We start from the raw sequence: 21437 nt of genomic DNA on the forward strand, positions 1-21437 counted from the left end.
TACTGGGTTTAGGGGACTATTCTCCAGCAGCAGGGAGGTGAAAGCTGTAGTCCAAAAGACCCCCGCAGGAAACCAGACGGCAATCCGCCCTGTGGCCTGAGGGTGGTTCTGTACGTCAGACAGAGTCCATCCCATCAGCTAACAAAGATCGCCTTCAGACCGTCAACAGGAAGCTTGGAGCCAGACAGCAAGTGACATTTAGGGACAACAATCCTGTGGTGGAGCCCTTCTGTTCAGGCCCAGCGTAAGGTGGAAACATTCACACTGAGCTTTTTAGTCATTTTAATATCCTACTGACATGACCTGTGGGGGTAAACCATTCTTATGCCCCTCCTTACCTGCCGCTGGTGCCCAGGCAGCTCCACCTTGGTCAGCTAGCCGCAGGGCTGCTGTGGCTTCAATGCGGCTCATCACCAGTGTGTGAATATCTGGTGTATTGTAAAGCGCTTTGGGGATTGAAGGACTCGATATAATTACAGGCCATGTCAACATCGCTGCATGTCAGGTACATTTATGGTTTTATTTAAACACGTGCGGCTCCTTTGCCTCTGACATCACAGCGGGACCTGACAGGTGACTATCACACACACACACGTACATTATGATGTTGACACTCCAGCTCAGCGGCAGCCTGGGTCCCCCTGAGACCTCTGATGCCATAGGTACAGTCAGGGATGGGCTGTGAGTCACTAAAACATAAATACCAATAATGAATGGAAGGTAGCTGCTTTAGTTTGCATTTCCAGACACCTGCTGGTAACTCTGCTAATAACCTTCACAGACAGCTGGTGTGATCAGCTCTGAAAAGCATTGATCACAACACGCAGATCATGTTTATTTTTCACGGAGATCGGCCGCAGATTCCTCTTCCGTCGGCATTCTAGGAATCGAAATAAAAAACTTTTAACAATTCTGGGAAAGACTAACGGTCCCGGTTCCTATCGATGCTCGAAACCCAACCCTAGTCATCATGTAGGGATGCTTGATTTTGGCTTTTTTACAGACAGTCGATATCATCTCACTCCTAATTTCTGATATTGTTGTAAACTGGAAGAGATACGTGACATGTCTCGTGCTCATAAGAAAGAAAAACTAAATCATTAGCTACTAACACTGATCTTCTATACTCAGATGACCAGGAATCTGCTCACCTGCAGATGAGGGTCAAATGTTGACATAGATCTGATGTATTTAAGTATATTTAGCAGTGGTCCGAAAGCTTCTCTTGTTAATAACTAAGAGGTGGAACACCTGTGTGTAGGTGTGTAGCATAAATACACAAGTGTTGAGTTGTTAGCTTGGTGGGGTGATTCATTAGCCAGGCCTGGTCTGAATCAGAGTCGTTACGGACAGACCCACAGGTGGACCATGCAGGCCCAACAGGAATCTGGTGAGTAATCTCTCACCAGAACAAGTGACACCAGGCACCAGATCAAACAGGATATATGAGTGATGCAGGGAGTGGCCTTGCAGAAACCTGGTTCATGCCGACCCTCGTCTGGGTGGAGACTATCGCACGTTAACCTAATGATGTCTCATGAAGACAATATTCACTAGTTCATGTAAGAAACCCGATTCATTTTACTGCCTTTTAGTTAAATTACAACTAAAACTGTTTTTAATAAATATCCATGGAAGAGGGAAAGAGCCACTCACAATGGTACAATTGCTTTCTCAGAACTCTTGGATTAAAGTCCGTTTTTCCTGAGATTAAAGTCAGAAATATTTTCTCCCTCCTCCATAAAAATCCTCTATACGAGATTTGTTGTCATAAAAAACCCTGACCTTTTTGTTTCCAATATTAAGCTTTAAAATAAAGACCGAGTTCACATGTGTTTTCAGCACATTTGCAGTGGTCTCTAGTATAAATACATGCCTCTCTGTGGTGGAAAATGTCCCCTGGCACTCCTGTTCCAGGAACTAGAAGTGAGCAAGAGGAGCGGTGAGCTGAAGACAGCAGGCTTTGGAGCCTTAACTGTAGCGTGACTACCACCGACTCGTTTGCTCTGCAAAGTTTTTGTTTCATCTTAAATAACACAAGCCTGGAGGAGTTCTGCTGTGTGGTGGAGTGGCTAATGCCAGCAGTTAGCTTCTACTAGACGAGATGTTCTCTGCCATTTCCTGGATACTAAACCAACAACAGCCTTCCCCATCAGGGCCAACAGGGCGAGTCTATGAATGATAATGTTCAGTGTCATGTAGATCTGACTGGCTTTTCAAATCTGAGCATTTCACTATTGTTTATCGGCGTCTTAATGCAGGAAATAGGGGTGGAAGACTATTTTCATGTTTAGCCTGCATGAAAAACTCAAAGTAACTGAATATATTTCAAAAGTAAGTAAAATACGTGGTATTTAAGAAAAGAATAAAACTTTTACAGAGTGCAAATCTTATTGATATTTGTAGAAAATGATGTAAAAAACAAACAAATAAAACATACTGTTGGTAATTTTAGGCTGTAAACCTGCTTGTTTTGTTTTAACAACCAAAGAGGAGAAAGGAGCTTTGCGTCTTAGCTCGGCAGACGGTTCTATACCAGAACATCGTCAGCGTAATAGGAAGTGTGAAGTTGGGTACTCTGTGATCCCCTGCACTGGTTGGTGGTAGAAATCGGAACAGCAGTAGCTCAAGAGGTAGAGCAGGTTGTCCAGTAATCAGAGGGTTGCAGGTTCCATCTCGGCTCTGACCAGAGAATGCTGCTGTTGTGTCCTTGGGCAAGACACTTAACACGCCTTGCCTGCTGGTGGTGGTCGGAGGGACCGGTGGCGCCATGCACGGCAGCCTCGCCTCTGGCAGTGCGCCCCAGGGCAGCCGTCGCTACATCGTAGCTCATATGAATGTGTGTGTGAATGGGTGAATGACTGATGGTGTTGTGAAGCGGCTTGGGGGGTTGCAGAACCCTAAGAAGGCACTATGCAAATACAGACCATTTACCAAGTATTAAGATCTGCTGTCCGGTTGTTCTACTCACCAACGAGTTCCTTGGGATCCCTTTTTTCAGCTTCAGAGATCTGCAATCAAAGAGAGGGGGAGGAGAGACAAACACACACGTAGGGTTTAGGTCACATGTTGACTGAATTGTTAACTCACTGGTGCTTAGATTTGGGAAAAGGCAGAGGTCTTAAAAAGCCTCTGAGAAGTAAACTCAAGATTTAGAGCAGTACCTTTCATTTAGTGTCCCACTATTTATAGTGGAGGACCTTTTTAGTTTGTGTTTTCATGCTTGGATGATAAACCAGCCTGCAGTTACTCGGTGGCATCAGCACTTGCCTGTTAAACCCAGCAGCCTACACAGTTAGTCACTGGTTCACAGAGCTGATGGAGGGAACAGCGAAGGCCCCAGAGCAGGAGATGGTGGCCAGCAGAAAGACACCAGAAAATGGGGAGCTAAGCCACGCCCATCTACTTCCGCTGTTGAAAAGCTAACGCAAGTCTCATAAGGTTACTTTCTGATCCGTTTGATATGTGCCATGGATTTAATATATGATGTCCGTGGATTTTAAAGACACATTTTGATGCCAACAAAGCGCTTTTTTAACAGGCAGCAAGTTACTAAGATTTTGTGTGAATAAACGTAGAGAACAAATGCTCAACTCACCAAAGTGACATCACTGAACCAAAAACAGAGAAGTAGAAGAAGTAAAATGGCTGGCTTTAGCGAGCTTCATATCGTTCTACCAACATGACAGAATGAGCATTAAAGGTGGAGAAACTACTAATCTGGCCATGTAGTAGGTAGCAGCTACGCTGGGGAGAAGATTCGGCGATGACGCAGCTTTGGGCTTCTTGTACAACGAAGCCTACGTAGCCCTTGGATTTACTGTGGTTATAGTCAGAAATGAGAAAAGACACCAATGGCAGCTGATGAAGAAAATGCCCGGTGGGGCTAATGTGCTAATAGATTCCCTTCCCGGTCCAGTATGAGCATTCACAACTGCCTTTGTCCTTTGTGGCATAGACTCAACAAGGAACTGGAAACATTCCTCAGAGATTTTGGTCCATATCGACATGACTGTAGGGCTGAACGACTTTGGAAAATAACCTTATTGCGATTTTCGTTCTTCAATATGGAAACTGCGGTTTAATTCACGATTATTTTCTCATTTTTCAACTAATGGAAGCAAAAATTATCTATGTAGCTTGTACTGAATATGAACAAGTTTATGTATCTACATATTATATCAACAGGTTTATTTGCCAAGTAGGAGCGCTAACAGCAGTTCTTGAAAAAAAAGAAAGATGTTTGCTTCGTTACCAGATGCCTTTTTTTTTTACTACAGCTAAAATACTACAGCGTCGCACGGTACAGTCGGCATTTAGGTCTTTTTTCCAAATGGTTATTTTTGAGCTGCCTAGTCCCGCCCCTCATGTGCCTCTCTGCCTGTGAGTTACCAGACTCTCTCTCTGTGCAGAATTAAACAGAGGACGAGTCTGGCAGGCCAGGCTATCTGAATGTTGCAGCAGAAATCGAGACTCATCAGATCAGGCAACATTTTTCCAATCTTCTATTGTCCAATTTTAGTGAGTCTGTGCAAATTGTAGTCTCAGTTTCCTGTTCTTAGCTGAGAGTGACACCTGGTGTGGTCTTCTGCTGCTGTAGCCCATCTGCCTCAAGGTTCGATGTGTTGTGTGTTCAGAGATGCTCTTCTGCATTGTAACTAGTGGTTATTTGAGTTACTGTAGCCTAGGGCTGGGAAAATAATCAATAAATCAATTAATCGTACGATAGACAAAAAGGAACTCAATAATTTTTCCAGCCCCAATATATCAAGCTTAAGAAATATTTTAATTATTTATCATTATTGAGGTGCAGTTTTGGTTGTTGACACTGGATAGGCCATTGTATTTGTTGTTTTAGAGAGACAGCGTCTATTTTATTGTTTTTGGTGCAATAATTTCTAATAGAGAGTGAAAGTCCTTATTAAAATATTTTTGGTTTCCATTTTTGGTTCTTTTTTTTAAAACACGGGTAAGGTTTCTCTTTACCTTGCTGACAGGGTTTTTTTGAGTTTGTTTTATTTATTTAGAAGTTCTGGTTCTGGACATTCCAATATTGAACAAAGGTTTATTTGTTGCATTTTAAAAGGTGTACTCGCATTATTATGATACATTAACATTACATAAGTGGTTATTTTGGCCTCGATAATGTCGACAATAAAATTGTTTATCGTCAATAATTTGTTGGACAACATATCGCCCAGCAAAATGTGTTATCGTCTCAGGTCTACAGCAGCCTTTCTATCAGCTTGAACCAGTGCGGCCACTGGCATCAACAAGGCATTTTTACCCACAGAGCAGCCGCTCACTGGATGCTTTCCCTTTTTCAGACCATTCGCTGTAGACCCTACAGATGGTCGTGCATGACAATCCCAAAAGACCAGCAGTTTCTGTAATACTCAGACTAGCCTGTCTGGTACCAACAACCATGCCACGCTTAAAGTCACTTGAATTACCATCCTTCCTCGTTCTGAAGCGGATCGCCTCGACCATGTCTAAATGCCTAAATGCACCGAGTTGCCACCATGTAAGTAAGTAACCTTTATTGCAGAGACATGGTCCAATGAATACATAAAAATCTATACAAGGGAGACATTAAAAAATAAAATAAAAACAGCAAAGATCTGTATCCTACAGGAGACATTCATACCAGTGCTTCCATATTTTAAAAGTGTAGTGTACAGCATGGAACTATACCTAGTGTTAGTATTAGGATGACACTACTCTTGGAGACATTAAGGCGACATAAATTTATACATACAATTTCTTAAAGCAGCTTTCAATGAGCTGACCCCGGCAGATACAAACAGTTCAATGACACTAGTCTATCTTGTCATGTGATGGCTGTTTAGTCATTTGCATTAACGAGCAGTTGGACAGGTATACCCAATAAAGTGACCAGTAAGTGTACACAAACTGACAAGTGAGCAACTAGCTTTTGTTAGCTTAGCATGTTAACAGGAGTGAATATTAAAACAAAGTTGTTAATATAACACAAACACGGCAGACCTTCCCAAGAACGAACCCCACAGCGCTCATCTACCTATGACAGGTTCTATGGGTTTGTGAAAGGTCTCGTCCGTTGTTGCTGCAGTATGAATGAATGCCTTGTGTGCCGTTTTCTGTGGGGAAAAAGCTCTGCTCCTTCTGGTTCAGTGGTAGAGGTTTGTCAGAGGACTGGGGTGGGGGGCAGATTTATGAGTCATGATATGCAAATGTTTGCAAGTCAAGCTGGGCGAGGCCATGGGTGCCAATTTTCCTTGTGACAAAAAAAGACTGCAGCTAACATCAGACCTATGACGGATGATAACTTAGAAGAGACTTAGAGCACCTCGTGATTTTTATCTTGAGAAGCGTTATTTAAAAGATAGTTTTCTTTCTTCCTAGAGAGGAATGCTTCTGCATCGTGTAGAGCCTGAGTGTGAAAAGCTCTATTTAACGGGAGCACCAGATAAATCCCTCTAGCTAGCTAGTTCACGGTGATCATATTGTTAAAATCTCCCATCGGCTCATCTCTAGTAACAGCTCAGTAAAAGACACTAAGCTTTTTCCATGTGGAGCTGAAACAGCCACTAAAGCAGTGTAATAAAACAGTTTCTGAGATGAGAAGCTCTAGTAAATCGAAGGCAGTTTGCAGCAAATACTTTGGCTCAACAAGAGGAGGAGCCTCTAAAATATGCAGCCTGCTGTGCCAACACTGCGAAGGTAACACAGGTTCAGGCAGCAGAACAGTGCTGTTGTTCAGAGAAACCACACCGTCACATAGCAACACAAAGGGCACGCCAGGAATGATCCTGAGCCCATCCAAACGGTGAGGAGGAGGGAGGACAACGGCTGAAAACACAGCCTGTTGGCAGAACCCCAAACAGTCAATGTATAGTAAATACAGCTCCTGCTGAGACAGAGCCAACAAACTCTGATTATTGATCCACAGCTGACATTTGTTTGGCATTTAGATGCCCTTCACATGCTCTGTGCACGTCATCTAGCCGTCTGTCCAGCTGTCCTCATTCCACCATCACCAACACTTGAGAGGCGTAGACTCTTTATAAATATAACATATGGAGGGCTGAATGGGACAGGACGGTAGGTTTTTGGTCTCCGGTTCTGCAGCTGTGGGGTGTCAGGGTTTGATCTGATGGAAGTGTTTTATTTCCAGGTAGAAATAATGGCTCATGAAGATAATTTACATGTAATGACAAAATGTTATTGCATTAGTGCCAGCGGTAGCCTTTTATCATATATTGTGCCTAATGTTGCTCTGGTAAGTGTAAACAGCACAATGCAGGTCTTTTAAAACAAAACTTTAGTGTGTGTGACTTTTGTTCCTGGTGGTGAGTGTATCAGCAAAGAGTAAAGGCAGGCAGTGAAGGCACATCGAGGAGGGGACACATGCATGTGGTCCAAGCATCGACATAGAAATATAAGTAGGGGCTGCATGACTTAATTTTTTTTAAAGTCGACAGTCAAGTAATGAAAATCGAGTCGACTTTGACTAGTCGTTGATGATGTCATACACCTGAAGCGGGTTGGTTCGCTGGAGTTTTTGACAATTAAAATTGTGCCCACATTTTCAAAGTTAAACATTTCTTTTACCAACGGTAGTTTCTGCATCTATACTGCTCTGCTTCAGCCCTCTCCCCCCTCCCCCTGCTTCAGCCCTCTCCCCCCTCCCCCTGCTTCAGGCCCCCCCCCCTCCCCCTGCGCAGCGGCCGCAAACTCACTGATGCGCCTGCAGCCTCTCAGAGTTCCTGCTGCTCTAAACATTAAAATAATTATTTCATGTTCTGTTCCTCACTTCTGATTACCTTCAATGGTGTCTGTTTGTTGCAACCAGCAGGTACAAAAACTAACGTGTTTTTATTTGACTATTTTTCTGTCCTGCCTGTTTATTATCTTCCTGCATCTCCTCTCAATCCTAAAGAGAAACTGCTACCTGGGGTCATATATTTTTACCTTATGAGTTACCTTTGAACTGCAGTTCTAAAAGATCTACCGACCGCAAAAACAGCGGAGTGCACGCCGGCCGCATCAGTTAGGTGCGTCACCGGAGGACAAAACAGGTGATGCGCTCCGCTCCACAGCAGCGAAACGCATCAGGCACAAATAAAAGACAGGAAACATAAAAGGAAATGAGCCGACATGAACGATTGCGTGTTAAATTAGTTTTTGAGGTGGCGACATGTGATTTGATAATGTTACTGTGGCCGTGCTCAGGACGCAGATGTCTGGAGCGCGTCAACGATCAGAGCTTTGCATACGCAAGCTGGTTAAGGTTAGGATGGGGGTGAGGGGAAGGTTAAATTGCAAGAGGGTAAACGTCCCAATTTGGTTAAATGTCCGTTTTACTGCGGGTGTCGGTACCGACGCTCTGGCACAGCGCGTTGCCTCCTGACGCGCAGGAGCTTGTCACCTGCTGTCTTTTCCGAGGACTGCGTCTTGTCGGTCATTATCACGTGACAGCGACTAGTCGACGATAGGGCTGTAGCGAAGCCTCGACGAAGTCGACGGCTCGATTCTAAAAATTTGTCGACGTCAGATCCGGAAGTCGACGCACCGCGCCCACTTGTTGCATCCCCAGGAGTTTGTAAATAGAGGAAGAATCTGCCTGTTTTTCCTCTAGTTCGCCCTCTTCTCCGCCTTCACTAACATCTCCGCCAAATACCGAAGACCCGGAACAACGTCCGTCCACTACTAGATTATTTTCCTGTTTTGCCCGCCTTCGTCTCCCGGCAACGGGCAACAACTTCCGGGGTCAGATGCGCTGCTTCGTGTCTATCGCAGATGTAGAAAATCACCGGGAGCGCTTCTCCCTTCATTAAGGAGCTTCTTTCAGACATGAGGAGAGCTGTTTTGGTGGTAGCAGTCTCTCCTCCGTGCTGGTCTGTTTGCTGCTGGGTGTTTTTGGTTTATTTAAACTTGGTAACTTGAACTTAATGTTGGTAAAGCTACTGTTAGCATCTTCGCTAACAGCTTCTTGCGTTGGGATAAGCTGTTACGTTTTGGTTTAGAGTTCATATTTTTTGTGGTGTAGATCTCCCTTTTATTACATTTAGAGTGTTGTGGGTTTTCGGTTTAGTGTAAAATATCACCTTGAGTTTGGTTTAACCCGTAAGACCACTCGCCTCAGGCACATAAGTGACCAAAACAAAGCAGCATGGAGACACTCCATCTTCTACCACCTCTCAGGCAGCAGCCTGCACTCCCAAGTTCTACATGTCACCAGAACATAACCAACCGCAACACAATAAACGCAGTGTTATACAAAATGGAAGGCCTGTAGTGTTTATTCTCTTACAGTAAGAATTTATCAATTTTTTTGAGGAATTTATTTGAGATTTTCTGGTTTTTGTTAATTGTGCAATAGAAAAATAAACATTAGATTAATTTTCTAAATAGTCATTAGAATAGTCGACTATTCGATAAAATAATCGTCAGAATAATCGTTTTAAAAATAATCGTTTACCCCCAGCCCTAGTCGACGACAGGCATAAAAAGTCACTACAGAGCGGTGAAGTCGACTAGTCGATACAACCCCTAGGTCCAAGTGGTGGTTCCCAAACATTTCATATTTTAAACCAGCAAAAAAGGAAAACTGAATCTAACTGTTGGGTAATCATACAAACTTCACTAATAAGGCACTCATGATATCTCTTCAATCAGTAGATATTAGGGCTGGGCAACAAATCGAAAATTTATTGCTATCGAAATTTCAGACTTTTATCGAGATCATTTTTCCCCATTACAATACATTTGATAATAAAAAATGAATGTGTGTAGGTTGGCAACATTCATGTCCCTTTAGGAAGCTGTGCCACCTCCAGTCACTAAAAATGTGACTCAATGTAATACATGTGACAGCCCCATCTAGTGGAGAACTTTGATTCTACGCATACCTGTAGTTATCGTCCATTTAACGTTATTGAGGTGAAATCCTCATTATATCGTGATACTGATTTTAGGCCATATCGCCCAGTCCTAGTAGATATTAAATATCTTTGTTAGACATTTGTAGTATTTCAATAGTGTCCAGTCCTGCTCCTCCAGGGCTACCGTCCAACAGAGGTTTCTCTGCTCCTACACACCAGGGGTCTCATTTATCAAACATGGCATAGAATCCTTACTAAAACCGTACTTGAGCTCAGCAAAAAAATGTACTAACGCCAAGTAGGTTTGTGATCTATCAAACATGGAGTACACACAGCTGCACGCAATCTCCACTTCATAAATCAGAGACTAACGAGAATGTTTCTCAGCTGCATTTTAGTCACATCCCGCCCTCACCACGCCCACTTACTGCCATAAATAGTCAATGCAAAGTGCCTTGTGGATCTCATGCATATACATAATCCGGCTGTTGCAACGCTCCGCCAATGACATGGTGACCGTAGATCAAGGCAGATCAAGGAAGCGCAATTTCACACAAGCAGAAGTTGAGGTACTTGTGGGTGAGGTGGAGAAATGAAAGGAAGTGCTTTTGCAAAACAAATAAGAGAAAATCCACGGAGTGGCACAGCGTTGCTGAAGCCGTCAATGCTGAGTTCTTCAGAGAGATCTGTGGCGCATATAAAAAAATGGGTCCAATCGGGATTAGATCCCCAGACTCCTGGGTGAAAGTCACACGTGCTAACCAGTCAGCCAAACAGAGATCTCCCCTGTACAAGTAGCCAGGACGCATGATCAATCGGGTCACAGTGACAGGACACACACTGTCACAGACGCATGACGTTCTGTCTCAATCTGTCCCCCTGCTGATATTCTGCATCCAGTATTCTGCGCTTCAGGCTGTGTGTGTGTGCGCGCTCATGTGTGTGTGTGTGTGTGAGAGTGTGTGCGGATGTGTGTGCGTGTGGGGGTCTTGTTCTGTGTGAAAACGAAGCGGTACAAGTGATAATGCTGCAGGATTTCATAATTGTATCTTCTGAGCAGCAGCACTGCAGATGCTCTCCATGTCCAACAGGTGTGTAAGCCAGGTCCTTAGTTAACTTAAAGTAGCGCACATTTTTCCGCTAAGTTTTCTTTCATGAATCCCAAATTTTGCATGGAAAGTTGCTTACGCAGTTTTCCGACCCCGTTTTGTGCGTAAGCAAGCTTGATAAATGAGGCCCCTGAGTGTCATCAGTAGGTGAGTAACAGACTTCTGCAGAGCTTGGTGAGCTGCTCAACAGGTAATCAGGTGTGTTGGATCAGGTAAACCATGAAAACATGTCTGATTGTCCACCTTAAAGGCCCGGGTTAGACACCACTGGAAAATACCCACGCTTGCTTTAGCCTTATTGGTGTCTCTAGTATTGCGGTGTAAGATGGATGTTGTAGAATTATATACATGCACATACCATCATCATCCACACGCCAATGTCAAAACACATCAATGGAAGTACATCTTACCCGTCTAAATCCCATCAGCATCGTCACTATTACACATTTCCTTGACATACAGAGACAGTTGTGAGGCTCTATTGCTCGCCCTTAATGTGACAGGATGCTGATTTCAGACCTTTACTGCATCAAGACCAACAATAACTATTATTTATTAACCCACAAGACTACTGAGCTGTACACAACTACAGAAACCACTTAACTCTAAATAATTATTTTACTGTACCTCTCTAAAAAGATGTAGCACAAGAGAGTTTACATTTACATCTAACATGAATGATTTCAGACATCATCATTACAGCAGACTGCACCCATACCAAACACAAGTTGTTAATAGCCACAGGCTAAGACAACATCCAGTCCCCCAACCAGAAACAAAGCATGTCATACAGAAAACTTTCATTTGGAATAACATGTAAGAACAGGAGTTGTTGTGAAACCGTGTCACGATTAGCATAACGCTTACATTGCTACTGCTGTTATCTCCTCTACTTGGCTCATTTAGGAGACAACACTCAGAGCTTATCAGACTTCTGTTTATCAAAGACACTTTGTAACGACAAGCCTCAAAGTGAGGGCAGCTTCTCTGACTGGAGGTTGAGAGAGAGAGAGAGACAGTGGGAGAGAGAGAGACGGACACAAAGAAGGAGAGCGAGACATGGAGATGGTGAGAGGGAGCGACAGAGAAAGAGCACGTGAAATGATTACCTCAGTGAACACACACGCAGAGTTAACAAGGAGAGTGGTGATCTCTAACAAACACTCACTAGTGGTTCCAGACATAAACATCGGTGGTGGAGGAACTTGAGTCCAATAGCCCAGCCAGCTCGTTCCACCACAGACGTGAACCCACAGCACCATCTAGTGAACAGAACCATTATCTAACCCACAACAGTTAGCTGTTCAAATACCTCAACATCATCTTCGTCCCTCCCCTCGTCTGATTTGTCCATTTCCTATAAAAACAAAAACGTAAAGGGTTAACACTGTAAGGATCAGAGGTGGGAGGAAAAGGACAGGTACCAGGGAGTAAAGAGCAGACAGCAACCACTGGGGTTTTAAGGTTCAGACACATTCCCAGTAGTGAAACTGACCAGGTCTGGAAAAAGATAGATTTTTACTCTGACACACGGTGCCGTGTACATGAGCATGGAAAGAAAAAACATGAACTATTCCACCTCTGAGGCTTGAAGGTTTACGGTTTCTGTGAATGTACCATCATTATGTCTACGGTTCCAAAAGTCTTCAGAGATGAGCAGAAATAAATGTCACCTGTGAAACAGGAATATGCAGCATTCTTCATGTCACCTTGCTGTACTCTGCTGTGGTCAGACGTTTACACACTAATCTGGGATACCATTTCCTGTTAAGTATGGCCATTTACACCATGGTCAGCTCAGGCTGGCCCTGCTAGGACCATGGCATCTGCATTGGCCATGTAGAGCCAACTGCTTCCCTGTGGTTTGTGTCATGCCGGGCCAATCATACACACACACCTATGGGCAGCTTGGCCAGGAAACGCAGACTCTGGGGTTTCCAGAGCATCTCCACAACTCAAACACAACTTAAAATAATACCTGCTAGAATATTTTCACTATAACTGATGTAAATGTAATAGCCACACACTAATCAGTGGTAAAATTTGGGTTGAAGCTGTTTGTGTTTCATTATAATTTCATTTATTTAGCTTTTTATTTGGTTCAACCAGTGATTTTTGGAGTCTCTGCTGTTGCAACTCTGTGGGTAATAATTAGAAAAGACCCCTGACCTTGGAGGACCAAAGGTGCCACAATAACATGAATTATTTTATTTTCAAAATTTTAACTAAAGTCATAAATACTTTTAATACAATTTTAAAAGTACCAGAAATAATTTTATTTGTAAATTTACAATTATTTCACAAAAAAGAGAAATTTAATGAGAACAGGGAACTCCGGGGTGATGGTTAAAATGCTGTTTTAGTTGGTAACAAAGAAAACAACAGACTGATAAAGTGGGTTAGTAAAACACCATGAAGCATCAACCACGCTACGGTCACTTCACACGAAAACTGAAATTTCCTTCCATTGTGTGCTGTACAAAGCCTGAATGAAAGGACGATGAGCATGTTATTGTCTACCTATCTGATGTTAGAAAGACCTATGATATGACGTCTTATGGTGTTTTGGGACGGATGCAAACGTTAAAATCTTCCCAACTTTATTTACTTTTGTTTAAAACAAAACACAAACAAGTGAACTACAACAAAAACCTGAACTAGAAGGAGCTCCAATACTGACCGAATGACTGTCTCTGCTGTCTTCATCTTCGGAGCTTTTGTCATCGGCGATCTTGGTTTGGATCAGGTCATCATCGCCGTAGTAATGTATGAGACTACCAGCTCCTCTCAGCACTGGCAGAAAGAGGAAATCATCAAACAGGTACGTCAGGACTTGGATTTTGTTTTTAATCACGGTAACTAGTATTTATATCCCATCCATTTCACTAAGACTGAATGCAGAACTAACCAAACAGGTGTTCCGTCAAGAAATGTTTAAGTACATTATAGCTGCAACAGTTTCCTGCTGACATGGTTTTGTCTGTCAGCAGACACTAGCCATGCTCATATTTAAAATCAAATCCTAATCCAACTGTACTGGAATCCAAATAAATATATTCAATAGTTGGGGGTACAAAGAAAATCTCTTAATCTAAGAAGAGCACCAGAATTGATTATTTCTACACCTATCACAACATTCAACCATGCCAATATCATCTAGCTTCATATACTTAGGGATCAAAGAGTAATAAGAAGTTAGCACACGTGAAAGAAGAGTTCTGTTGAATCAGGTAAATCCTCTGAACAGTAAACACCGTCTCCTCCTCCATGGGTTCGGGTAATGGGCAAAGGCATCTTTACTTTAAACTATCTCCACTAGTTATATTCAGTCATCAGAGAAGATAACGCGTCTCCTCCAAGACAAGATCAAAGCATTATATGTTCCAGTAAGTGTCCTGGAATGTCATTGCTTAAAACAACTTGGCGGAGGAACATTTCTCAACATAACACCGCACTTTTAAAAGTTAAATAAGATTAAAAGACACTTGGGCATTCAAACATTCAACTTCCGCTTACAAAGCATGAACGATACGCACAGAAGTAGCACCTGTTTTGACAAAAAACACTCTTAATTATCTGAGATGTCAACATTGTTTAAATAACTAGTATAAGTAGTATAAAATGAGCCCACTGGACGCGTTGGGTTAGCTAGAAGCAAACATTAGCCTCGACATTAGCGCTCCACGCTCGCTACTAACTGAGAATGACGGCGTTTTACTGTTACTCGAGCAGACAAAGTACCACAACACACCTAAATCTTCAGGTTCGGGGTCTGAGTCTGGTTCCGAATCGTCTCCATAGACGGCTAAAGACGACAGCAAAGAACTCTTTTTACCGCTCGCCATTACTGTTCGTCGCATACGTTTGGTTTGGTCGCAGCTTAATTACGTCAGAACAACGTCAGGTCTGTCGCTTCCGCCCGCTGTCTGAACTTTTATGTATTTTATGAAAATGATTTGGTGTATTGCAAGTGGATAGTTAGTTTTTAGACCAGTCCATCTCTGTGCTGTTGTTATTTATAAACAGATTAAATAAGTTATTAAGCTATAAGTTATTACACAAACACAGGGAGAAGGATGTCGCTGCAGACACAGATTCAGGCCGTCAGCTTCAGGCTTGTATTGTTTTAGTTATAACTAAAGTGAAAAAGTCATCATCTACCACTATCTAATGGAATTGTGACAGCAGACTGAACCTGCAGCATCAAGGACTGTGTGTGCTGGTAGACATCCATCTGTTTCCAGTGCAACAGCTGACAAGGGCATGGGTCCAGCTGGTCAACTAGTGAGAACATTTATACATCAATGTTTTTTTTTTTAATTTAGTTTTTACCTTTTAAGCTGTATTCTGACAAGTACACTCTTAAAAACACTGTTTCCTTTTAGCATTAATTTTAAACACTTTTATCTCTTCTCTACCAGAACTGATAGCCTGGTCAGCCCCATGCTTCCTTATTTTCTTTTGTGAGGACGAGTGTGTCAGGCCAGGCTATAGAACTGATGCCTTGCGATGATTGATGAACTGTTCCTGCTGTACCTGTCTCTATAGGAGACCGTTTCAACATTCATCAACTCTCGGCTCCCCTGCTCACCATAGGGAGTAGAGCATCCAGTCGCTCTGCTCCCCACCTCTGAAATTCTCTCCTCGACCTTTGCATCACTCACTCTCTTGCAGTTTTTAAATCAAAACTCAAAACCCACCTTTTCAGACAAGCTTTTACCACCTAGTTTTAAGTTTTCTTAACGTCATTTAAATGTTAACAACTTAGTGTCTTTACATATTTATGTACTGTGTTTATCTTGTTTTATTTTATGCCCGTTGTTGTAAAGTGTCCTTGGGTGTCAATAAAAGACAGTTTTTAAATTAAATGTATTATTATTATTATTATTATTATTATTATTATTATTATTATTAATGTTGTTGTTATTTGACCCTCAGCAGAATCATCAGAACCTGGATCAATTTTCTGTACACCTTACTTGGCACAGTGTCTCCTGATGCGATTGAAGCCGTAACACCCAGTGTGTTTGGAAAGTACTCTGATACCCAAGTCATTGTTGACTGTAGGGAGATGAGATGTCAGACACCTTCGTCATCACTCTAACAGCGTGAGATATTTTCACAGAATAAATCCCACTGTGCACTGAAAGTATTGGTAGGTGTGGTAGGTGCCCTCACGTTTGTTTCACCACCGTGTTCTGGCTGTTTAGGTGACCTGGCGTCATCCCCTCTCTGGATGAAGACATGACCGTTATGGTGGACCATGGCTTCAGAGTAGATGACCTGGCGCCTTTTCTCAGTATAAACTTACAGCTGACACACGATGAAGTGCTTCTTACACAGACATTACACAGTTAAGGATACATGTGAAAAGGGTCATTGGACGCATCAAGGAGAACAAAATACTTGACACCATCATCCCTCTAACCCTTGCTGGCAGTGCTTACCAGCTTTTTTGCTGTAGTCTGCCTCCTGAGTAACTATGAAAACAAAGCCAGGGCTACAGAAAAACTGAGTTAAGATGCACAGGGTCCCGTCCTGGAGAGCCACTATCCTGCATTCTTTCTGCAGCACGCCTGAAAAACATGAATAACTTGTTACTATCTCTCTGCAGAGCTGAATGACACGCTAATGAGGGAATGAAGTCATTTGATTCAGGTGTGTTGGAGCAGCGATGCAGTTTAAAGTTCATAAATGCACAGGACAGGTGCATGAATTTTGACATGTGTTAACTGCACTTTAAAGAGTTCATTAGTAGAGCTACTAGCTATTGCCACTCAGTTACAAGGATGAGCTGTTATAATGAAATTGAAATATGTAATTGCAGCCTCTGGAATATAAAAATAGTAAAAAATGTTTGTTTGGTAACTTCCTGTGTACACATAGCGAAAAGCTTGTTATGAATGATACGTTTTTAAATTCAAATAAATTTAAGATGTAGATTTTCTTCAATCTTTGCAAGAAAATCAAAGAGCTTATTTCATCAGAGCTCTGGCAGATCCTCTCCGCCACAGTGTTCGACCCTGGTGCTCTACTCACAGCGCATGATGCTAGTGGGTGGGGCTTCGGCGCTGCTGATGACGGTCATCTGAGTGAACGTTTGATGTGCAGTGCCTTTACAAAACCCTCAATGACCTTGAATGATCAAGTAAACGAAGCTTCTTGTGGTGAACCTTTGGGCAAAACAATGGGCTGGAACGCCTCATTGTCCCATGAAGCTTCATTTGGCATCGCTACCAAGAAGGAGGCAGGTTAACTCCAAAATACTTTTAATAAAAAACTGAAGCACTCAGAATAAAGCAGGAACCAACAGGGTGGGGTTAACAGAAGGATCTGACAAGTCAGGGATGAAGCAAGGAGCTACTGAACTATGGGATGGTGACTGCAAACAGGTGAGCTGACGGCGGACAGGTATGCACCTTCACCTGGGGAGTTGAGGGAAAACCAAACCGAACCGACGACAGAAGCAGATTCTCCCTGAAGCACAAAGAAGTTTTAAACAGGTCATGTTTCGCTTTTCAAAGCCAAATACATGAAACAACAATTAAAAATGTCCTTTTAAATTGAAAGTTTCAATAATAACACAATTCACTATGTAATTACATAACAATTAAAAACGTATATATACATTTGGAACTGCTTATATCCTCCACTAGTGGGCTAAGGAACCATGTAGGACTTCATAAAGTATATTTAAATTTTACAAAAAAAAATTATTTGGCCGTCTAAAAAAAAACTAGAACAAAAGTTACCAGCGTTGCTTTTAATTTCACACCTTTAAATTACAATAAGATAAGACTATTTATCCCACAGTGGGGACATTTGTGCGTTACCACAACTCAGACCAATGGCCAAGGAGTACAAAAGTGACCAAGAATGCAAAATAAAAAGACAAGACACTAAATACAAGAGTAGTTACATGTAGACACGTGCACAGTGAGCATTAGGGTTGGGAAACATGGTGGAAGTAACGGTACATAAACAGTATCAGCTGTTCTGCTACCTCTTCTTTTTACTGTCCAAGCTAATAATAAGCTAAGCTAATGCATTTTGAAAAATACAAAAATACAAAAAAATAATAATTTTTTTTGTTTTATACCAATAAGCTACAGCTCTGTGTGGGACCAAAGGAAATAGCTTGCATTACTTTATTTTATAGTTTTGGATATTTGGTACCATCCTCACTCATCACCTAATCAAGCATTAAAAGGAAATTAAGTCGTGATGTGAAGCTAATATTTTCTCCTGTGATTATTATTCTGATTTTATTTTCTCTCATTAAGTCGGAAACAAGAGGTTGTCATTTAGATTTGTACTTTAGAGCAGGATTTAACACCCTGGTGTGAAAATATTTTCCAAAATTGGAACATACCTTTGAGTCATAAACTTTACTTTGAAAGTCACATGCCTGTCACCCCGCTCACGTTTAAATCGCTGCATTATCCCTTAGCTCTTTCTTCCTCTCTTGCGTCCTTTCCTGCGTGTCGTGGCAGCGTCCATAAAGAAGAGCAAAGAGAACCAGAGACAGCACTCCTAGAACGAACACCACCATGACCACGAAGCCACCCAGCGCCCATGGCTCCTGCTGCAGACGGTGCAGGAACAGCTCAGCCAAGTCATCAAAGGAACCCGGGCGACTCGGCTGCTCCAGCACACTGCACAGGAAGGTAAAGCAGACAGAAATTCAACCCTCAACCCTTGTGGATGGTTTTGTTCACCTAATCAATGATCATTTGAAAGTAGTACGTTTTATTTACTCAAGCTATCGTTGCTGATCTGAAACATTTCGGCCCACAGGAGTCACTGCTCCTGGTCTGTGGAACAATCAGCGCCTGCATGTAGAGTCTGAAACACGAATACCCTCCTCCTGCTCAAGTAGACCATGACACTTTGATTTTATTGGTGTTTTATATAACTGTAGTGAACCTGAATAGGCTCTTTTAATTATGTAGAGTAATGGTTTATGCTCTTTTATGAAAGAGGAACCATCCTACATATTTTATAGTTTAAAGATGACTCAAAGGTTGTTTTCATCGATAAACTGTCGATAATATCCGTGGGTCTGTGTTTCAGTTCAATGAAGAGACAAGTTTGAAAGTTAAAAGATTTAATTCTTCAGATTAACCTAATGATTTTGAAATGACAAGCATATGAAACAACAATCAACATTGGCAACTTTGTTGAACAATCTTTAACAGGTGATATTGTAAACTTGCTCAAATAGACCTTGTTTTGGAGGTGCTGAAGATTGAGAGTGATGTGATGTGATTATGGATGCGTGTGTGCAAAATGTAGTGAAAATTGAGAATAAGGTGAGGTGAATGCGTGTGTGTATCTGATTTTGCTTCAGGAAGAAACAGGTGTCTGAGTGAAAAGTGATGGTTTGAATAAACTTAGGTTTTGTTGGAAAAGATGCATCAGATGCTATCTGTCGTGGACTGCCTCACCGTATTCGGACCCTCTTTTAGACCCGGGACGTCGAAGGACGAAGCTTCATCCAGGGGTGACACCTCGGCTGGCAGAGAAGACGAAGGCGTGCTGTGACCCGGTCCAGAGATGACCTCGGTACACGTTGATAATAAAGCGTTTGCAGATGCGCTTTCTTAAGTTAATTACTCAGAAAATCAAAAGACTCGGGACGAGTCTGCGTTAGCGGTTGTAATTCAGCTGTCCTGTCTGGCTTGGCAGGAACAGCGTGAGGGAGGGGGGGGTGGGGGTGGGGGGGGGGGGGGGGGGAAGGAGCCGGTGGGCTCCGTTCCCCCGTTAGCGGTTGTTCACACGTCCTCTCTCTCTCGTTGACCAACTCGAACTGAATCATAAGACTGAAACTTACCAAAAGCCTTTCTCTTCTCAAAGCAAAACTTGTGCGTCAGCAAATGTGTTTTGGAGTTTACTGTGAGAGAGTGTGTGTGTGTGAGTGAGTGTTTGAGTGTGTGAAGGTCACCACTAAAATATCTTCAAACATTATTTAATTAAGTATGGATTCATTATAGTTATGATTACCCAAAGCATAATAATCATTCATTTGATTAAAACACATTTATAATGAGTAAAATGGTAAAATGATTATTTAGCATTAATAAACAAAAGAAGCGTAAGACTCTATTATGACTAGCTTTTCCATGGGAACACATCTTCTGGCACTGCAGGTGTTCAGATGTTATTGTTTCTCCCAGACTCGCTGGCGTTCAGGTCTTAATCTGTGGGTGAAAGTTCTCAGCGACCCAGCTCTTGACCCAGCCGAGTCAAATGACCTTTGGCACAGAAAACCCATATTTCCTCACGTTACATTCCCCCCTTTCACTCAGACACCTGTTTCTTCCTGAAGCAAAATCAGATACACACACGCATTCACCTCATCTTATTCTCAATTTTCACTACATTTTGCACACACGCATCCATAATCACATCACATCACTCTCAATCTTCAGCACCTCCAAAACAAGGTCTATTTGAGCAAGTTTACAATATCACCTGTTAAAGATTGTTCAACAAAGTTGCCAATGTTGATTGTTGTTTCATATGCTTGTCATTTCAAAATTATTAGGTAAATTTGAAGAATTAAATCTTTTAACTTTCAAACTTGTCTCTTCATTGAACTGAAACACAGACCCACGGATATTATCGACAGTTTATCGATGAAAACAACCTTTGAGTCTTCTTAAAACTATAAAATATGTAGGATGGTTCCTATTTCATAAAAGAGCATAAACCATTACTCTACATAATTAAAAGAGCCTATTCAGGTTCACTACATAACGCCTTTAGTTTCTACTGTTCTCCATCACCGGTGTCTCTTTGTCCCTCAGGAGACTGTTTCACTTGTTCTTTAGTGAAATGCTTTGCTGCTCATCACATCTTTCTTCATTTATTCTAGCTGGTAAACAAAATGGACATTGATGAGTTTTCCTTTAAAGCAGACAGAATATAATCTGGGAAAGCTTTCTATAAAATGAACACATGCTTCTGTGAGGGTCTCGTTGGTGTTCTGGAGCTCACCTGACCATGGCCGTGTCCTGTAAGGTGATCCAACCACAGCTCAGTGAGCCCCAACACACCGGCTGAGAACAACCAGCTTCAGGTCCACGCAAAGCTCTGAAACTAGTGAAATAGTTCAAAGAATGATGTCCACTATGGCAGAGAGTGGAGGCAGCTCCTGCCTTGCTCCAGGGCGAGAGTGACTGAGTCATTGTGGGCACAGGGAAATGAAAACAACCACCCCTGGTTAATGTTTAAACAAAAGAGGAACGGTATGATGAGGTGACCACCATTCTCTCATGGCCTTCTTGTCTGAGGTTTGGATTCAGCAGCAGCAAAGTTGTTAACATACAATAAAACTTTATTTGTTCAAATACAAAGAACTTTTATTACATTTAACCCGTAAGCACATTCTACGGTGACACTGACTCTGCATCACTTCTGCTTGCTCTCAGCACATCTGGAGCAACAAGCAGATCAGATA

At 42.2% G+C, this 21437-nt stretch overlaps 2 protein-coding genes across 4 annotated transcripts in view; both read right to left on the reverse strand.

Moving 5' to 3' along the window:
- sap30bp (SAP30 binding protein) overlaps positions 1-14885 on the reverse strand; it is a 19714-nt gene extending 4829 nt beyond the window's left edge. For both annotated transcript variants that reach the window (XM_015963760.3, XM_015963759.3), the window contains exons 1-4: positions 14727-14885; positions 13656-13768; positions 12288-12332; positions 2972-3011 (exon numbers count right to left, since the gene is read on the reverse strand). In XM_015963760.3, the coding sequence (XP_015819246.3) occupies positions 2972-3011; positions 12288-12332; positions 13656-13768; positions 14727-14835 (307 nt within the window). In that variant the 5' untranslated portion in view covers positions 14836-14885. The remainder of the gene's footprint in view (positions 1-2971; positions 3012-12287; positions 12333-13655; positions 13769-14726) is intronic.
- Positions 14886-17227: 2342 nt separating this feature from the next.
- Positions 17228-21184, reverse strand: LOC107388301 (uncharacterized). 2 transcript variants are annotated; one of them, XR_008560523.2, is made up of 3 exons: positions 20975-21183; positions 18348-18630; positions 17228-17452 (listed from the first exon to the last, which is right to left on the reverse strand). XR_008560523.2 is itself a non-coding variant. In XM_054736499.2 (3 exons), the coding sequence occupies exons 1-2, from the start codon at positions 21163-21165 to the stop codon at positions 18402-18404; spliced, it is 420 nt and encodes a 139-aa protein (XP_054592474.2). In that variant the 5' UTR covers positions 21166-21184; the 3' UTR covers positions 17228-17452; positions 18400-18401. The 2 variants fall into 2 exon arrangements, 1 of the variants encoding a protein (XP_054592474.2); XM_054736499.2 differs by having other exon boundaries at positions 18400-18630; positions 20975-21184.
- Positions 21185-21437: the final 253 nt, after the last annotated feature.

The sequence above is a fragment of the Nothobranchius furzeri genome, chromosome 16, assembly GCF_043380555.1.
Source record: "Nothobranchius furzeri strain GRZ-AD chromosome 16, NfurGRZ-RIMD1, whole genome shotgun sequence".
NCBI classification, from domain to species: domain Eukaryota; kingdom Metazoa; phylum Chordata; class Actinopteri; order Cyprinodontiformes; family Nothobranchiidae; genus Nothobranchius; species Nothobranchius furzeri.

Bases quoted from the DNA above. Each gene is read 5' to 3' on its own strand.
- LOC107388301 (XM_054736499.2), bottom strand. From the start codon at position 21,165: ATGACTCAGTCACTCTCGCCCTGGAGCAAGGCAGGAGCTGCCTCCACT. The intron at 18,631-20,974 runs GTGAGCTCCAGA...CTTCCTGTGCAG, and splicing joins CAGGACACGGCCATGGTCAG to TGTGCTGGAGCAGCCGAGTC.